We start from the raw sequence: 15,209 nt of genomic DNA on the forward strand, positions 1-15,209 counted from the left end.
CAGGGAAAGTGAGAGAGGTTTGAGCCTCATGATGTGTAATTTTGTGTCATCTGAGCCCCCGATTGTGTAAAGTGGCCTGTGAACTCAGAAGCTGAGTGAAAAAGTGCTATTTTGCCCTCAACTCAGTTGGAAACATCAGTTATAGGAATATGAGCCACTTCTGCCAGTGACACTGTTCTACACATCCACAGTTAGGACTGAAGTCAGTTTTATTGAACAAACTGTTATTTATAAAAAAGAGTACATACAATTTTACAAAGTAAAACAGAAGGGGGGAAGGAGGTGGTGCATCTCCAAAACAAACCGGGCTGTGTTTCCCAAAAGCTTCGTAAAACAACATTCAACTTTAGTGGTGGCTTGTTCATTACAGGGAACACTCCTTTAGGATGATCTTAGTACTAAGATGGTTTTAGAAAGCAGGCCCGGTTTTGTAATGGATATGCATTACTAAACTTTATTTTTCATTTAGAGGCACATATTACCAGTGTTTTCCAAATGTTTTGACAACAGACATGCGCCCAGAGCTAAAAACAAAGCATATGTCACTTCTTCCACTTCAGGGTGAATCATATCTATCAGATAAACTGCAGTCTGCCAGGGCCATTGCCAAACCCTCGTGTTTAAAGTGAACTGTGGAATCCAACGTTAGGTTTTAACAATGGCTTATTTATCTAAGATAAGAGCTGATCATTTATTTAATTTAACCTTTATTTTAACCAGGAAAGACATTAAGAACAAGCTCTTATTTTGACATTAAGAACAAGTTCTTATTTTGACATTAAGAACAAGCTCTTATTTTGACATTAAGAACAAGTTCTTATTTACAGTGATGACCTGGCAAGTGCCTGAAGAAGGGAAATGGGGAGGAGAAAAAAAATTAAGAAATAAACACAAGACAATAAAAGGCAAAAGAGAAGATTAATTAATCAAACAGAAGTAACACATTTACAGGTATTGTTAAAATGTCTGTAAGTAGGCCCTTAAAACCAGCAATAAATACATTTATTCAGTTGGAGTGTTCCCAGGAACAGACTCCAGTCATTAGCAGTAGCCAACTGAAATGACAACAGGCCAAAGGATGAGTTGGGTTTAGTAGTCTTTGGTGTGTTGTAAAGGGAAGACCTCATATTGCTACGAGAGATGGCGGTCTACATTTAAATGCTGCAGATATAAGAGAGATTAGACAATCATGCCAAAGAGTGACCAGAGACCCCAATGCCACCTAGAGTAATACAACTGCAATAAGATCTACAGAATCAAAAGCTTTCGCTAGGTCAATAAATATTGCTAAATAGTGTTATTTGGCTTCCAGGGCAGAAGTCACATCATCTAGAACTTTCAAAACGGTGATAGCACGTCCATAATCTTATGATCAAAAACCAGACTGTACACTAGACAAGATAGTGAGTTAGCTTCTTGTTGAGAAGTTTTCTCCAGAAATTCAGATGAGCATGGTAAAATGTATATATGCCTGTAATAGTTTCAATCAGCCTGATCAGCAACTTTAAAAAAGTATTGTACAAAGGCTGCTGTTCACTAGCCAGGTGGTTCAGAAGCGTGACTGGCAAGAGTAATCATGTCTGTTTATGGCACTGCTGTGATCGCAGCTGCAGTTTTAAAAAAGAAATGGGCGACCCGACCCGGCTGCCTTTGGGGGTAAACTGAAATCAGTTATTTTAAAACCTCCCCTTCTGTAATACAGCAAAGTGCACATGTGTGTGAGGCTACATACAAACAATACATGCAGGTGTACAACAAGACACTGCAGGACGTCCAGGAGTTGGTGCAACGTGTATGGCGGCTACGCGGAAGAATCAGAGACATGCACGGACTTCATAAAACGATGACCGAAATTATCGGCCAAACAATTCCTATCGGTAACCGGATTGTCTGTTTTCGCTGACAAAGGCAGTCTCATTTTTTGTATTGGATTGGAGCCATTATGTATAAATCTCTCTTTCAAGTAGTTAAGATTCCAATACGTCACTCTGCTGGTGTTGCGTTATTCTAAATCTGACAAAATCATTGTCCACTAGAGATCTAGAGATTATTTCTGTGTGTTGCAGTGTCATGTGCCTGCCCCCATACATCCTCCTGTTGGGGGTTATCGTAGTATCCACCTTACTTTTAGGGCGAGTTAATAAAAAATCTCTGATTTTGAGCTTTCCACCCACACTCTGGAGGTGATCCAATTTGGACAATAAACTTGTTGCATTTACATGCAGAAAAAACATAATATTATGTTGTACAATCCAAAGAACACATAGTTGGAAGCCAGAGTAATGATGGGAAGGAGAGGCCTGTCGGGGGGACCAGGATGGACATGAATATCACTAGAAACGATAAGCAGCAATAGAATGAGGGCACAGCCGAGAGCAGAGAAAACTCCGCAGTGTGGTTGATTTACAGTAGTGATGCACATTAGGTAACGTTGTCATCTTAAGAAGCTGTTTCATGGTATCACAGGACAGTAGCCTGAAGAACGCAGCACCTAGAATTCTGATAACCACTGAGGCATCAAAGTCTGTGTCATGTAGAAACACGCGGTCAGGTTCAGAGCTGGGCAGGCCGATAGAGTTTACAGGTTACACTGCCAAATTAATGTAAAAATTAGCATACAAGATCAGGGGAAAGTAAGGCATTATCAATGAAGCCACCATAAAAAATAATAAAGACAATGAAACGATTAAATAAAGAAACAAATCACGGCTCACCCGAAATGCAGCCCAAACACCGCTGGAGCAGTTTAGGTAGTTGGCTGTCTAAGAAGTGAAAGGATTAGGAAATTATGCTGGAGAGATCTGTTGCTCTGTAGGTTAATGATTTATAAACAGTAAGGCCAGAGATCATGTTATATTAGCCATCTATTGTAGTTTTAGCAACACAACTATGGCCAAAATCTGTTGTGAGTAGCAGTAACAACAGCAGAGATGTCAGCCACTGCTTAAGAGTCCAGCATGTATGATAAAACAACAGCGCTGTTAGCTACACAGCTAATCCAACAGATAACTGCAGTAAAACTAATGAGGTCAAGTTCTTCAAATAATCAGTGATCAAGTGATAAATTCAGACAAGACTATTTTGTAAATGATAGGCCTGGAACATGAATTAAAAAAGGTAGATAACTAGAACTAGCTGCCTGTGGGCTGTAAAAGAAACGTAATACTAACCAAAAACACAAAAGGAGATCTCTCCAAACCAAATGAATGATGATAATGAATTCTTCCCTAAACACCTTAAAGACAACTTTGAGAGCTAAGATTTATTTCTTAAAGTCAAATGGCAGGTCCTCTCTTGAGAAGTCACATCCTCAAGTATAACTGCGCTCTCCACAGTCTCTTCACATGGTTAGGTTTATAGTGAACTGTGACGTCTACTGCTGTTTCAGAGCTAGCAGTACTTTCTAAATAGCACAACGAAGCCGTTTGCCTCCGTCATGCTCACACGTTCCTAAACCGCAAGCAGGGACATGAAGGTGTTCTGTATGTTATTGTACTGGGTGCTAAGTACTGAGCACACTGCACCCGCAGGTCATGCTGATATTCGCAAGACACATGTACACCCGCTAATAGAGAACAAATAGCATTCCTCTGTTTTCCTGCGCCGTCATCATTAGAGGCGTATTTTTTTCTTAACGAGAAAAAGTCATTGCACGTCTTCAGTGGTGATCAATGTTGAAAAAATAAACCTCCTGTCTTTTTTAACACCATATAATATCCGCCACATTATTTAGTGGTGGCACATTTTAAAACTATAGAAAGCAAAATATTCCCACAAAAAAAAAACTACTTAAAAAGGAACAGCAGGGGGAAAACAAATAAGTGATAAAAATGGATTGAAACCAGATAACGGTGAGCCAAAATTCTGAATAGCTAAAGATAAGAAGCTGCTGCCCATTATGTTCTAACCGTACACAGATTATTCATGAAATTTTATTTTTCCAAATAGTGTTTAATAAGTATTAACAATATCTATAATAAATATACTCAGAGAAGCATATCATGACTACAGTGATTGTATTTTAATGTAGTTTTATTTTACTATTAATCATATACCTTATTGGAAATAGTGAAGTGAGTTTTAATAAAGCATGTACAATGGAGTAGAGTTCATGTTAGTGCTCCGAAGGCTTATTTGAGGTGTAGCAGCTTTCCCAGCTACTAACGGCTCAAGCCTTTAAAACTCTGCCCTTCATAGTTTTCTGTTTATGAGTCAAACAGGCATGATACCAAAATAGCACGTGTCCGGGGTCCTGGCCAGAAGACACAACCAAACCCACTTTAATTGAAGTGTTCTCTCACAAACATACATGCATGCATGTCCCCATTATATATATATATATATATATATATATATATATATATATATATATATATATATATATATATATAGAGAGAGAGAGAGAGAGAGAGAGAGAGAGAGAGAGAGAGAGAGAGAGAGAGAGCACACCTCTCTGGATAACTTGATAAATGCCTCTTCCAAATCCAACTGTACTATTGCATATCAGAATGACTATTATTGTAAACATTTAGAATAATGTTTGTTGTAATCAGTCAACTAGAGGTTTCTGTAAAGTTGTTTACATTTGAACACCAATGAGTTCAGTTGGCCTCTGGTATGTAAACACTGTACCCACTATAAAAATTCTCGTAACTGTGAAGGATGTAACAGCAACGTAAACGCTGAAACAGTCAGTCATCGGATTTCTACGATTCTGGAAAAACCTGTGGTTTAAAAAAAAGAAAGAAAGAAAAAAGGGTTGTTGTTTTTTTTCGCTCTTCAGTGGCACCACAGTGAGCCCTGTTCGGTTATGACCTTCTACACTGACGATAAAGCAGAGTTTGTGCCATGTGATCAATAGTTACTTTAGCTAAATGCATGTATTATATCAGCAGGGTAGAAAAATTAGTGTTCTACATTCCTAGTGTTTAGATCAGACACTATGAAGCACCACGGCAGCTAAATAACTCTGGATCTACATCCTGTGCTCTCCACACATGCACACTTACACACTCTCTATCTGTCTTTGTAAAGCTGTCAAGCAGACTCTAGTGTGAGCTCTGATGAGTGTTGAGGGCTGGGGGCCGAGACACTCACATTTGCTTCCCTTGTCCTTCTGTCGCTTTTCTCCCACACCCCACCCCACCCCACACAAAGATTGCTGTGTGCCCATATACTTTAAAAACAAGTCCAGCATTATGTTAACTATAAAAACGCAATTTAGCAAAACCAGTTGGGCTCAGGTTAAAGCAAGTGTAAAATAGTATCTCTCCTTTAGGGAAAGACACACACACACACACACACCAGGAAAATAGTGAACAGTTCGTGTTCTCTGTTACTATATGAACCTGTGTGTCCAAGTCTCTCATTTAATTTCCTGCAATAAAGGCCAAGCTTTCATCTCTGGTCAGACCACAGAGAAGCACCATCTTCGTGACTACATGTGAAAGGGTTTGCTTTGAAATGCGCTCATGCAGGTATGCTCCGTTATGCCAACACTGAGCACAACAGTCTATGTATTCTATGGTGTTGTGCCACTTGTCATGCAATGACTCGTATGAAAAAAAAATATTTCAAAAGGCAAAAAGTTAAGGCATGTTTGAGGGAATCAGACTCAGACTATTGATTTCATTTATTGTTTTTTTCAATTTCTTTATTTAATTTTTTTGATGTTTGTTGATCAGACCATTTTGCACAGTGTTAAAATGGAGTATAAAATGTACAACAGCAAGGTGCTAAGGAGAGTGTGAGTTCATCGCTACACATCTCAGGCACAGTTTGTTCTTCGGTTATAAGAAACAAACCCATTAGAAAAAACCTAACACACCACATATAAAAACATCAACCTACAGAAATAAAATAAACATTCTAGATTAAAAAAAAGAGAAAAATCTAAAAACAAGATATATAAATAAATGGCACCATTTGTTTGTTTGGTTTTTTTGGCAGCATGGGTGGGGCATCTCTATCTGAACAGCTCTGTATGGTAACTGGAGGAGAGGTAGAGAAACACGCGTGCACTAGACACAGAGCGGATCGTGAATCAACAGAGTAAGCAAATCGCAGTGTGTAGGACAGATTGATTTCTAACCCAGAACAGCAGAAACTGTAAATTGCCATCGGTCGAATAGAGAAAACCTTAGAGTTGCTTTATACTTGCGTAGTTTTTATAAGAGGTATACTTGGGTTGTTTCCCTGCAGCTTGCCAAGAACACACAAAACAGCATCAATTAGATTCTAAAAAGAAATACAGAAGGAAAGACGATATAGAGATTACCAATACAGAGATTACCTGAGCACACTTAAGTGACTGCAGCTCACGCTCACCTGCCTTCAGCATCTTTAGAACTTTCAAAGATTTAAAACGTAACTGGCAAACAGGCTCCATGGAAACCACAACTATATAGGACTACTAGTACATTTCTAATATAGCTTCTGCACTTCATGTTACACTACACATACGTTTGAACAAACATGCTACACCCTAAATATGATGCACAAGATGGAATGTGTGAGCTTCCAGTGCAAATCGGATGTTGTGACATCCTGGGTCACCATTCTGAGGACTTTGGCTGCTTTGAAAGAAGACGGCCGTCACGTGCCCAAACCAGTATGTGGTTTAGCTTGAATGACTGAGAGCATCGACCATTTATCAATTTATCTTTATGGGCTACAAAAAGAGGACATGCCAGCCCTGGTTTAAATGTGAGGTACTGCCCCTTCATCTGTTTCCTGTGGCAGCATCCGTAAAGCCAGGACTAAGATATGTTTGATGTACTGGCTTTGCAATGGTAAAACACTGCAGTTTGGCAGGCTAGTATTGTTCAGCACTAAGCCTGTAGAACTCTTCATTGATCATGAAATGTTCACCTTAATCAGTGAGGCAGTAGATGGGATGCAGTCATGATTTCCACTGAATACACGCAAATACAGAGTTGTTCATCTCTATTCTTTGAAAAGTTGGAGAATGTCACAAATAAGGTGCTTAAATAAATGCATAATGTAAATGTGTTTAAACTGCATTAATCGAAATGTACAATGCATGGCTTTGTTCAACATTTATTATGGAAATCCCTTTCTTCATTTTAGATACACATTTCCCTTCAGTCCAATAGCTAAGCATTTAAAAGCAGGTACTCACCCATAAACACCACTATACTGAGTGTGATGTGGGATACTTCAGTTAAGTTAAAATGCATTATCTGCTGCTTTTTAAACATTTTACTAATGCTGAGAAATAATCACTCAGCTTTCATCTGCTCCCTGACATCTGACGGCAGAGTGTCAAACAGGGTGTCCTCTACCACAAGGCCGCTCCGCTTTAAGGCACGGCAATAACCGAGCTCAGCTGGCAAAGCCTCAAAATGGTTGCCCTTTAGCTCCAAGTGCGTCAGCAAGACCAGGAAGGAGATCTTCGGCGAAAGTACAGAAAGCGTGTTCTTGCCGAGCTTGAGGGTCCTCAGTTTCTTGCAGAAGAAGAGCTCGTCTGGAATGTTCTCGATTTTGTTGCAGGAGATGGAGAAGTACTGAAGGCTCTGGAGGACACCAACCTCTGGAGGAATGAAGCGGATGTCGTTGCAGGAGACGTCAAGGTAGCGCAGCTTGTTGCAGAGGAACAGATGCGAGGGCAAGATCTCAATCTTGTTGTGGCTAAAATAGAGGCGCTCTAGGCTACCCAGCTTCTTGATGTGCTCAGGGATGTGAGTGATGCCGTTGTGCCACAGCTTGAGGCACGTGAGTTTACGGAGATGCTGGAAGCTGATGATCTCCTCAATGGAGCGCAGGTTGTTCTCTTTGAGGTCAATCTCCTGCAGGTGGGTCAGGCTGAAGATAGCATGCGGAATACGTTCCAGATCGCAATGCACCAGCTCGAGCTCAGTGAGATGCACCATTTTCTTGAAGTTGTTCAACATGACAAGCTTGGTTCCATCATTGTGCACATGAAGACATTGCAGATGGCTAGACACGTCAACAACAGACTGGGGGATCTTGGTGATGTTGCTCTTGAGTGTCAAGGTCTTGAGGGACTTGAGTTCCCTTAATGAATCCAGGGTTATGTTCTTTGATGCATCGGGACTCAGGGAACCAATCAGATGGAGTTCCTCCAAGTTCCGCAGGCTGTAAAGCCACAGTGGCAGCTCACGGGCATCATCAAACTTCACACGCAGGACTTTAAGGTTCTCCTTCAAGAAAGAGAGGGCTCCGGTGTGGACTTTCAGCGAGCACTGCTGTAGAGAAAGCTCCTGCAGGTCCTCCAGCTGGGAAATGGCTGCAGGGATGGTGACGTTATTAATGATCTCCAGTTTCAGAGACTGCAGCTCCGTCACCTCAAAGACCGTGTCGGGGAGCCCAGAGAGCATGAAGAGCTGAAGCTCCATCCGGTCGCTGGCGTTGGTCTGTAGCCTCTGGCGAAGTTTCTCCACCGTCCACTCGTGGTTCAGATTGAGCTGCTTCAGCTTGTTTTCACTCACTTCAGAGAGAAACACTGCAAACCTCTTGGAGTACAGTGGGTCGTACTGATCAATCATATGCAACATGAAGGCAAAGTCATTTTTTACATCAGGGATGTCATCAATGCCAGTCTCCTGTCTCACATACTCAAAGGAATACTCCTTCAGGGAACGGTAGAATAACCAGTAGGATGCATAAAGGCATGTTAGCCCGTAGACGACCACAAAGCACAAGTAGCAGTAGCAGAGCTTGGAGAAAAGATGAGCCTTGGTGTGATTGCAAAAAAAATTACTGTAGCCTATCATGCTCTTATCCACCTTACAGAACACTATAATTTGAACCTTAGACACCAGGATGCTATTGTACACAACGATGAGAATGAACTTGAAAACTTTGAGGACAGTTTGGCGAACATACATAAGATACAACAGATCCCCTTCTTCCACGTGAAGTCGAAACTTTTTGACCTTTTCAAAAAGTGCTTTGGCTTGCTCTCCTTCCTTCTTGTCAAGCACGCTTGCTGCCGGTTTCTCCGCCACGATCTTCTCAGGGATAGATCTCAGTGACGGGGCCTTCTCCAGGTTGCCTTCACCAGTGGAGGTGTCAAGGTTTGATCTGCTGGCACTGTTCTTCTTGTGGTCTTTCTCCTCCGGATTCTCACCTGACACCTCAGACAGAGCCCTTGTAGTCCACGGAGAATCAAAACATTTCCCAAGTATTGAAATAAAGTGCTCTATCTTTGAGCTTGAGCCAGGGAACTTGAACCAGAAATTGCTGCACACCATGAACACAAGGGTGTGTATGAGCACCAGGTAAGGGAAGTACTTGGCATACCAGTGCAGAGCTGTTTCATAGCACATTTGGTTCACAAAGCTGTACTGCTGCAAATCCAAGTTGGTTTTCAATCCCATCATCTCCTGAGCCACAGGCACCGGGGAAATGGGAGAAGTGGGGGCATCCTTCAGCAGATCTGTCTGATTTGGCAAAAGCACCGTTTGATTTGGAGGGGGCATCGGGTGAGGGAGGCATATGATTTTATCCTGCATCACCTGAAAGAATAAATGAGAGACTGCATCAATATTAACACAATGTTTTTAATAAAGCCTAATTTAATTTTACTGCAGTGTATAGAGAGATTCTACGGTGGAATTACTTGTGCTAGTGTTTCTGTAATGAACCAAAAAAAACCCCTTTGCTTCTTAACCTAACAATTCAAATGACAACTCAGCTAAAAACGTAATAATAAGGATCATGATAAAAACAATACATTAAATAACAAAATTCTGATACTGTAAGCAGTAGAGTTAATGTAAACAGGATGGGATGGTCGATGTCTATTTCAGTGCCTTGACATCACTGTGACTCAGACAGGAAATGAGAGACTATTGCTCTGACTCCAGCAAACTCCAGGGGGAGACAAGCTCACTTAAATACAGTGCGTGGGCCGTCTTCACGAGAATGGCAGCTACCTCAGAACAACTGCATGAACCAAAACATAATTTTAATGCAGATAAATCACTACACCAGCTTCACTTCATGTAACCTTGACCAGAAATATAGAAGGGTCTTGTCTCTCTCCCCCTCCCTCTGCTGAAAGCCTCGTGTCTGGTAGTTTAATTACCGTCTGGGTTGTGTGGGGGATGAGGCCCTCTCTGGGGTTGGTTCCAAGCTGAAGGGCACCCAGTATCACAGTGTGAGGATACGGAATACTGCCATGTAAAGCCTTTGTAGACCAGATTCTTCTGGTCTACATGCATTAGACAGTCATCACTCTGGACTAATAAACTGTGTATTTTGTACCATCTTCTAACCAAGCAATGCTTTCTGACATAATGGCACATTTATATCTACTATATATAGCCGAGGGACCGTAATGGAAGGAAAACAATTCATTAGGATGGTACTGACTGACTTCACTGGATCAAGCATCATCAGAAGAAAAAAAAACCCCTCAAATAATCAGCATTTTCAAATCACTGTTTACAAAGTCCAGTGCAGAGACTTTAAAATACAGAGACTTTTAAAATCCTTTGAATACACTCCTCCAGGGAACATGGCAGGGGGGACATTCCCACCCAAATACAGTAGTTCCTGTCACTGCTGTTTGTTTAATCTAAAAATAATTAGGGCTGTCTGTTGGAATGAAGACACAGGCAGGAGTCGAGCTGCGTGCAGCTCCACTCCCCACAGCTGGGTTGGGGGCTAGGGGCGAGGGGGGGTAGCAGGAGTCTTTCTGTCTTTACGAGGAAGGGTATGGCTTAGCAGGGAGGGGAAGGCGGGGCCGTGCTGTGTTTGCACCAAGCTACTGGAATTTCTTCCCTTTTCCGTAAGCAAGTAAACTAGCACGCTACCATTAAGCATGCCTTTGGCAACAGAGTCTCTTCTGTACACAGCCAGAGCTGCGGTTATCAAACAGCAGTGGGGAGTTTACCTACCAACACTCACACAACTCTAACACTACGGGTTCCTAACTGCATCTTATTTAGTTCATTCTGAAATAATAATAATAAAAAAAAATCCTATTCCCTCTGAATTTAATTCACTAATTTAAGGAAGGAATACGACAAAGAGCAACGACAGAGCAAGAGGGTAACAGACGCACCCCACATTCAAATGACAATCAAATGCTGAGGTGAAAAAGAGAAAGGGCTTGTCACCCACCTGCAGGGTACATCCAAACACTCCAATCATGAGCATGACCACAGAGAGGTACTCCGTGAAGACATCCCACCATGGCTTAAGCACTCGGAATGCCGGCTGCTGTTCAGAGAACTGACGGAATTCTGTCAATGGAATCATATTCCTGCAAGCAAACAATGAAGAAATATGAGCTCTTCTGTGTAAAGGTGGACGTCTCTATCAGTGCCAGTGGTTCAATTCTGCCAACCGTGCCCCCTCCCAGAGCAAATGGAGCAGGAAAAGCTATTGGTCACGTCTGTGGCATATCATATTACAAAATGAGAAAGGATCTTAGAATGTCTGTGTCTTAACAATAACTGCCCTTCAAATGTACTATTGTGGTCATAAAGTCCATCGTACTGACATATGGCCTTTGTGCTGAGCATTTTATGGTCTAGACTACAAAAACTCCACAAAACCACAATAGCGGTGTGAAGTACATCAGTGATTTCTGCACCACTAGAGTTAGTTAAGACCTGTCCCCATGTATTCACTGCAATGCATTTATGCATATTCACTGCAGAGTAACTTGCTGGTATACTTCCTTGTCAGGCTCCAAAATCCAATAAATTATTACAGTGAGAATCTTACACTTACTCAGAATGAGAATAGGATTCTGGTGGTTCAAATTGGAAACATACTATACTCAATGGTATAAGCAGGCTTACTGTCAAACAGTGCTCCTGTTTAGATAACATGCCAAAAACAGTTTGGCAATCGATTGGAAAGCCAGTGATAGACAGAATTATACACTGCAGAACACAGCCTGCCATACTCCACGCACGTGTGACTGCATCAACTCCAAGTGCTCTTTAAGTCATGTTCACATTCCCTCCATCCTGCCATTACAATGCATATCCCCTGTAATGAATTATTGAAGCTAGTGCTATCCTGCTCCCGGGCGATTCCGTGCACCATTTCATGGTTGATGAGCTTTACAGCATCTTGCAAACCAAAGCAGACAGTGTCTAAGACACGCACACACACACACACACACACGCGCGCGCGTGCACACACAAAAAAACAGTTTCATGAGAGGAACTGCCTGTAAGACAGCAATGACTCATCAGTTCTCCCTTGGCCTATGTGAAAAGCAAGGCTTTAGAGAGAATGCCAAGATATCTTCATCATCATGCTGACTACTATGTAAGACTACTAAATGAATTGATGATGCAACATGCCAGCAATGGCTTTAAAATGATGTAATAAAATACAGAAAAATTGAGGCAATCACTACCACTATTCCATTCCAATCTGTAAGACTGAAGCTGTTTGTTATGGTAAATTTCAAAATGACTAGATGTATTAAATCATCTTATTTAACAGTGTTTTTTTGTTTTTTTTTAATTAAAACTGGCACTTGATTTATTACTAACAACTGAAACTGGAACCTGTATGAAACAGGCATCTTGAAAATTTAACCCTACCTGAATATATATTTAGCCCTTGAATCTGGCAGACCTGACCTTTGCTGACCTTTCAAGTTCCCAAGCTTTGGATTTCCTGTGGAAAATCCTTTCTGTTTGGCATTTCTGCAACTTAAACACAGTCAGTCAGTCAGTGAATCTTAATAAACACAGACAAACAACTCAATATGTTTGTGTCCTGCTAGACAAAATCACTTGTGCCCATGTTTAGTTTAGACAGCAGTAACACACCAAACTTAATAAAATAATAATAAAAGTGGACCACATAAATTATTGAGCAAACAGCAGCATGACACTGTGAAAGGCACATGTGTCCAAGGATAGCATCATGTGGTAACTTATAGAATGGGGTGTCTGGTGAAAACAGTTACAAATTTGGATAGTTTGTATGTAATTTGGATAGTTTCTTTTAAACATACTTCAGGGCACTTGAAAAAAAAAATTGGACATTTGAGCACACCAGCTGCACTGGATCAAGTGCCTAAAAATGTACTAAAAATACATTGCAATATTTGTAAGAGTCAAGCAACTATGAGTTAATGTGTTCAAAAACTTTACAAAACAGCAGTCCATACACGAGATTTGAAATTTACGTTAAACATAGGTCATCTTTACGCTTTTGCAGTAAACAACACTGCTGCAGGCCTGGTATAACAGATCCAAACGAATCAAGCTGCTTGCTCACTTGATAGAAGAAAAATGTGACACCGATACACAGGAAACTAAAGTGCAGGATAAGAATTGTTTACAAATATTTGATGACCTGAACATCAAACAAACTCTGACGTACTATCTGACTGTCACGGAAGCAGAAGGTTTTGGGTCATTTTGAAAGGAGCCTGAAGACTACTGTTACATGCGATTAGACCTTGCACGAGCATCTGGGACCCCTAGAGCTTTACTCTATCCATCAGTTTTATTCTGTTAGCTCCTTCCTGGCAGGAAATAAGACTACGCTGGCCCATGGTGTTGAAAAAAAAGAAAGAAAAGAAAATACAATGTGTGTGTGATTCACCCCCAGTCTCCAGGATGCAGAGCTTAAGATGTACCATTCAAAACAACGGAAAAAGAGACTCAGCGCCCTTTGCTTCAAGTGATATAGAACAGAGCCCTTTAGGTTCGTATTATGGACAGCAACAATGCACGACTTAATAAGGCCAGAGCTACACGTCTGCTTTAGCCGAGGTTCTAGGACTGAACTGGTGAAGCTCTGAGAAGCTCAAACACGATCATATTACAGAAGAGCCACATTATAACAACGGCATTACCGCATTTGTGTTGATATTGAGTCAGTATAACGTCCACTGCCCGAGCCTATTACTTCTCGGCTTTCTTGAGCACCAATTGCGTTTCTGAGAACGGGAGTTTGACACATGGAGACAAAACTCCGTGTACTGCTTTTTAAAGCATAAAAGTACCGTTTTCTCAACGCGCTGTTACAGGGCACGTGTTAATGAGTTCGGATTAAACTAAAAGACTCGCACAGTGTCCAAACACAACACCAGACGCGTACAAGCAAGTCGCGTATTTCCAACAACAGCAGAAGCACGTTTTTATGAATGAGGCGCGTTTCTAGAGGAGAACAAAGTTTAAGTATTTTATCCGGCTGGTTACAATGCTAAAACGACTGTCACTACATACATACCCAATTTATTTTAAAAAATAAAGGCATTGTAGTGAAAAGATAAAAATAAAAAATTCCCCCAGACCGCACAAACAAAGCATCATTCCTAACTTACCCCTACAGTGGAGCAGGAGCGCGATTATCTTCAGGCAGGACCGAGGGAGGTAGCATGTCCTGGTGACTGTGGTAGTCTCCGTCTACTCTCTCACAGAGGCTGCAGTGACTAACGGCGCCACAGGGCGGAGAGCTCCACAATGAAAGCCAATGTCGTCCCTCGGCTTTCACAAAATTCTCAGCCTAGCGTACGTTTAACGTTAAGGGCATTCAGAGGGAAAAATAAATTGTGTTTCACTAGTTACGTCCTTCACTGAGCCACTCGTGGGCATTATGTGTTTGTCTTTAAATGAAAGCCTGAAATAGTCTAACAGATAGAAAAGACTTACCTGATGACAGGCACTTCAAACGGCGTTATTTTAAATAAGCCAAAGTAGATTTCTTTATTTATTATTTAATATTTAGTGGATAATAAAACACATCAGATGAAACAGAATGTCAGATGTACAAAAGAGTTTTTTAAGGATGTAAAATAAATTAAACCAGCCATTTTCAGATATTAGACTTTTCTGCACTAACCACTATCTACACAATGCACTCATATGGAGTAGGCCAGCCCAAAGTCTTCAGTTTATCAGGCTGCAACCAGGTGGGTGTGCTACACGATCTGTGTAATGTTTGCCTGGATATGCCCTATGTTTTCTGGAAACTCGCTCTGACGCTGGGGGGCAGAGAATTTAGAAGCCCCTCCTCGAATGTCAGAGGTTCTTATATTTCTTCAGCTCAAGAGGTAGGCTTTCCAGCTGGTTCCCCCTCAAATTTAGCAGTTAGGTTTGTCAGTTCACTGATCAACTGTGCTCAAACTGTTATGGTTCAGAAACAGATACTTTAGTGTCTTGCATTTTAAGAGTCCATCTGGAAGATCATCAATCTGTGATGAAAAATTATTATATCTTTGTTACAGATATATTTTA

At 41.2% G+C, this 15,209-nt stretch overlaps 1 protein-coding gene across 6 annotated transcripts; it reads right to left on the minus strand.

The window, feature by feature from the left end:
* Positions 1-5,626: 5,626 nt before the first annotated feature.
* On the minus strand, positions 5,627-14,901 carry lrrc8c (leucine rich repeat containing 8 VRAC subunit C). Of its 6 annotated transcripts, none has more exons than XM_027021511.2 (5): positions 14,625-14,901; positions 14,297-14,478; positions 12,597-12,662; positions 11,113-11,254; positions 5,627-9,500 (listed from the first exon to the last, which is right to left on the minus strand). In XM_027021511.2, the coding sequence occupies exons 4-5, from the start codon at positions 11,248-11,250 to the stop codon at positions 7,242-7,244; spliced, it is 2,397 nt and encodes a 798-aa protein (XP_026877312.1). In that variant the 5' UTR covers positions 11,251-11,254; positions 12,597-12,662; positions 14,297-14,478; positions 14,625-14,901; the 3' UTR covers positions 5,627-7,241. The 6 variants fall into 6 exon arrangements, with proteins under 6 accessions (XP_026877312.1, XP_026877308.1, XP_026877311.1 ...); XM_027021507.2 differs by having other exon boundaries at positions 12,558-12,662; XM_027021510.2 differs by having other exon boundaries at positions 12,597-12,668.
* Positions 14,902-15,209: the final 308 nt, after the last annotated feature.

The sequence above is a fragment of the Electrophorus electricus genome, chromosome 3, assembly GCF_013358815.1.
Source record: "Electrophorus electricus isolate fEleEle1 chromosome 3, fEleEle1.pri, whole genome shotgun sequence".
Lineage (NCBI taxonomy): Eukaryota > Metazoa > Chordata > Actinopteri > Gymnotiformes > Gymnotidae > Electrophorus > Electrophorus electricus.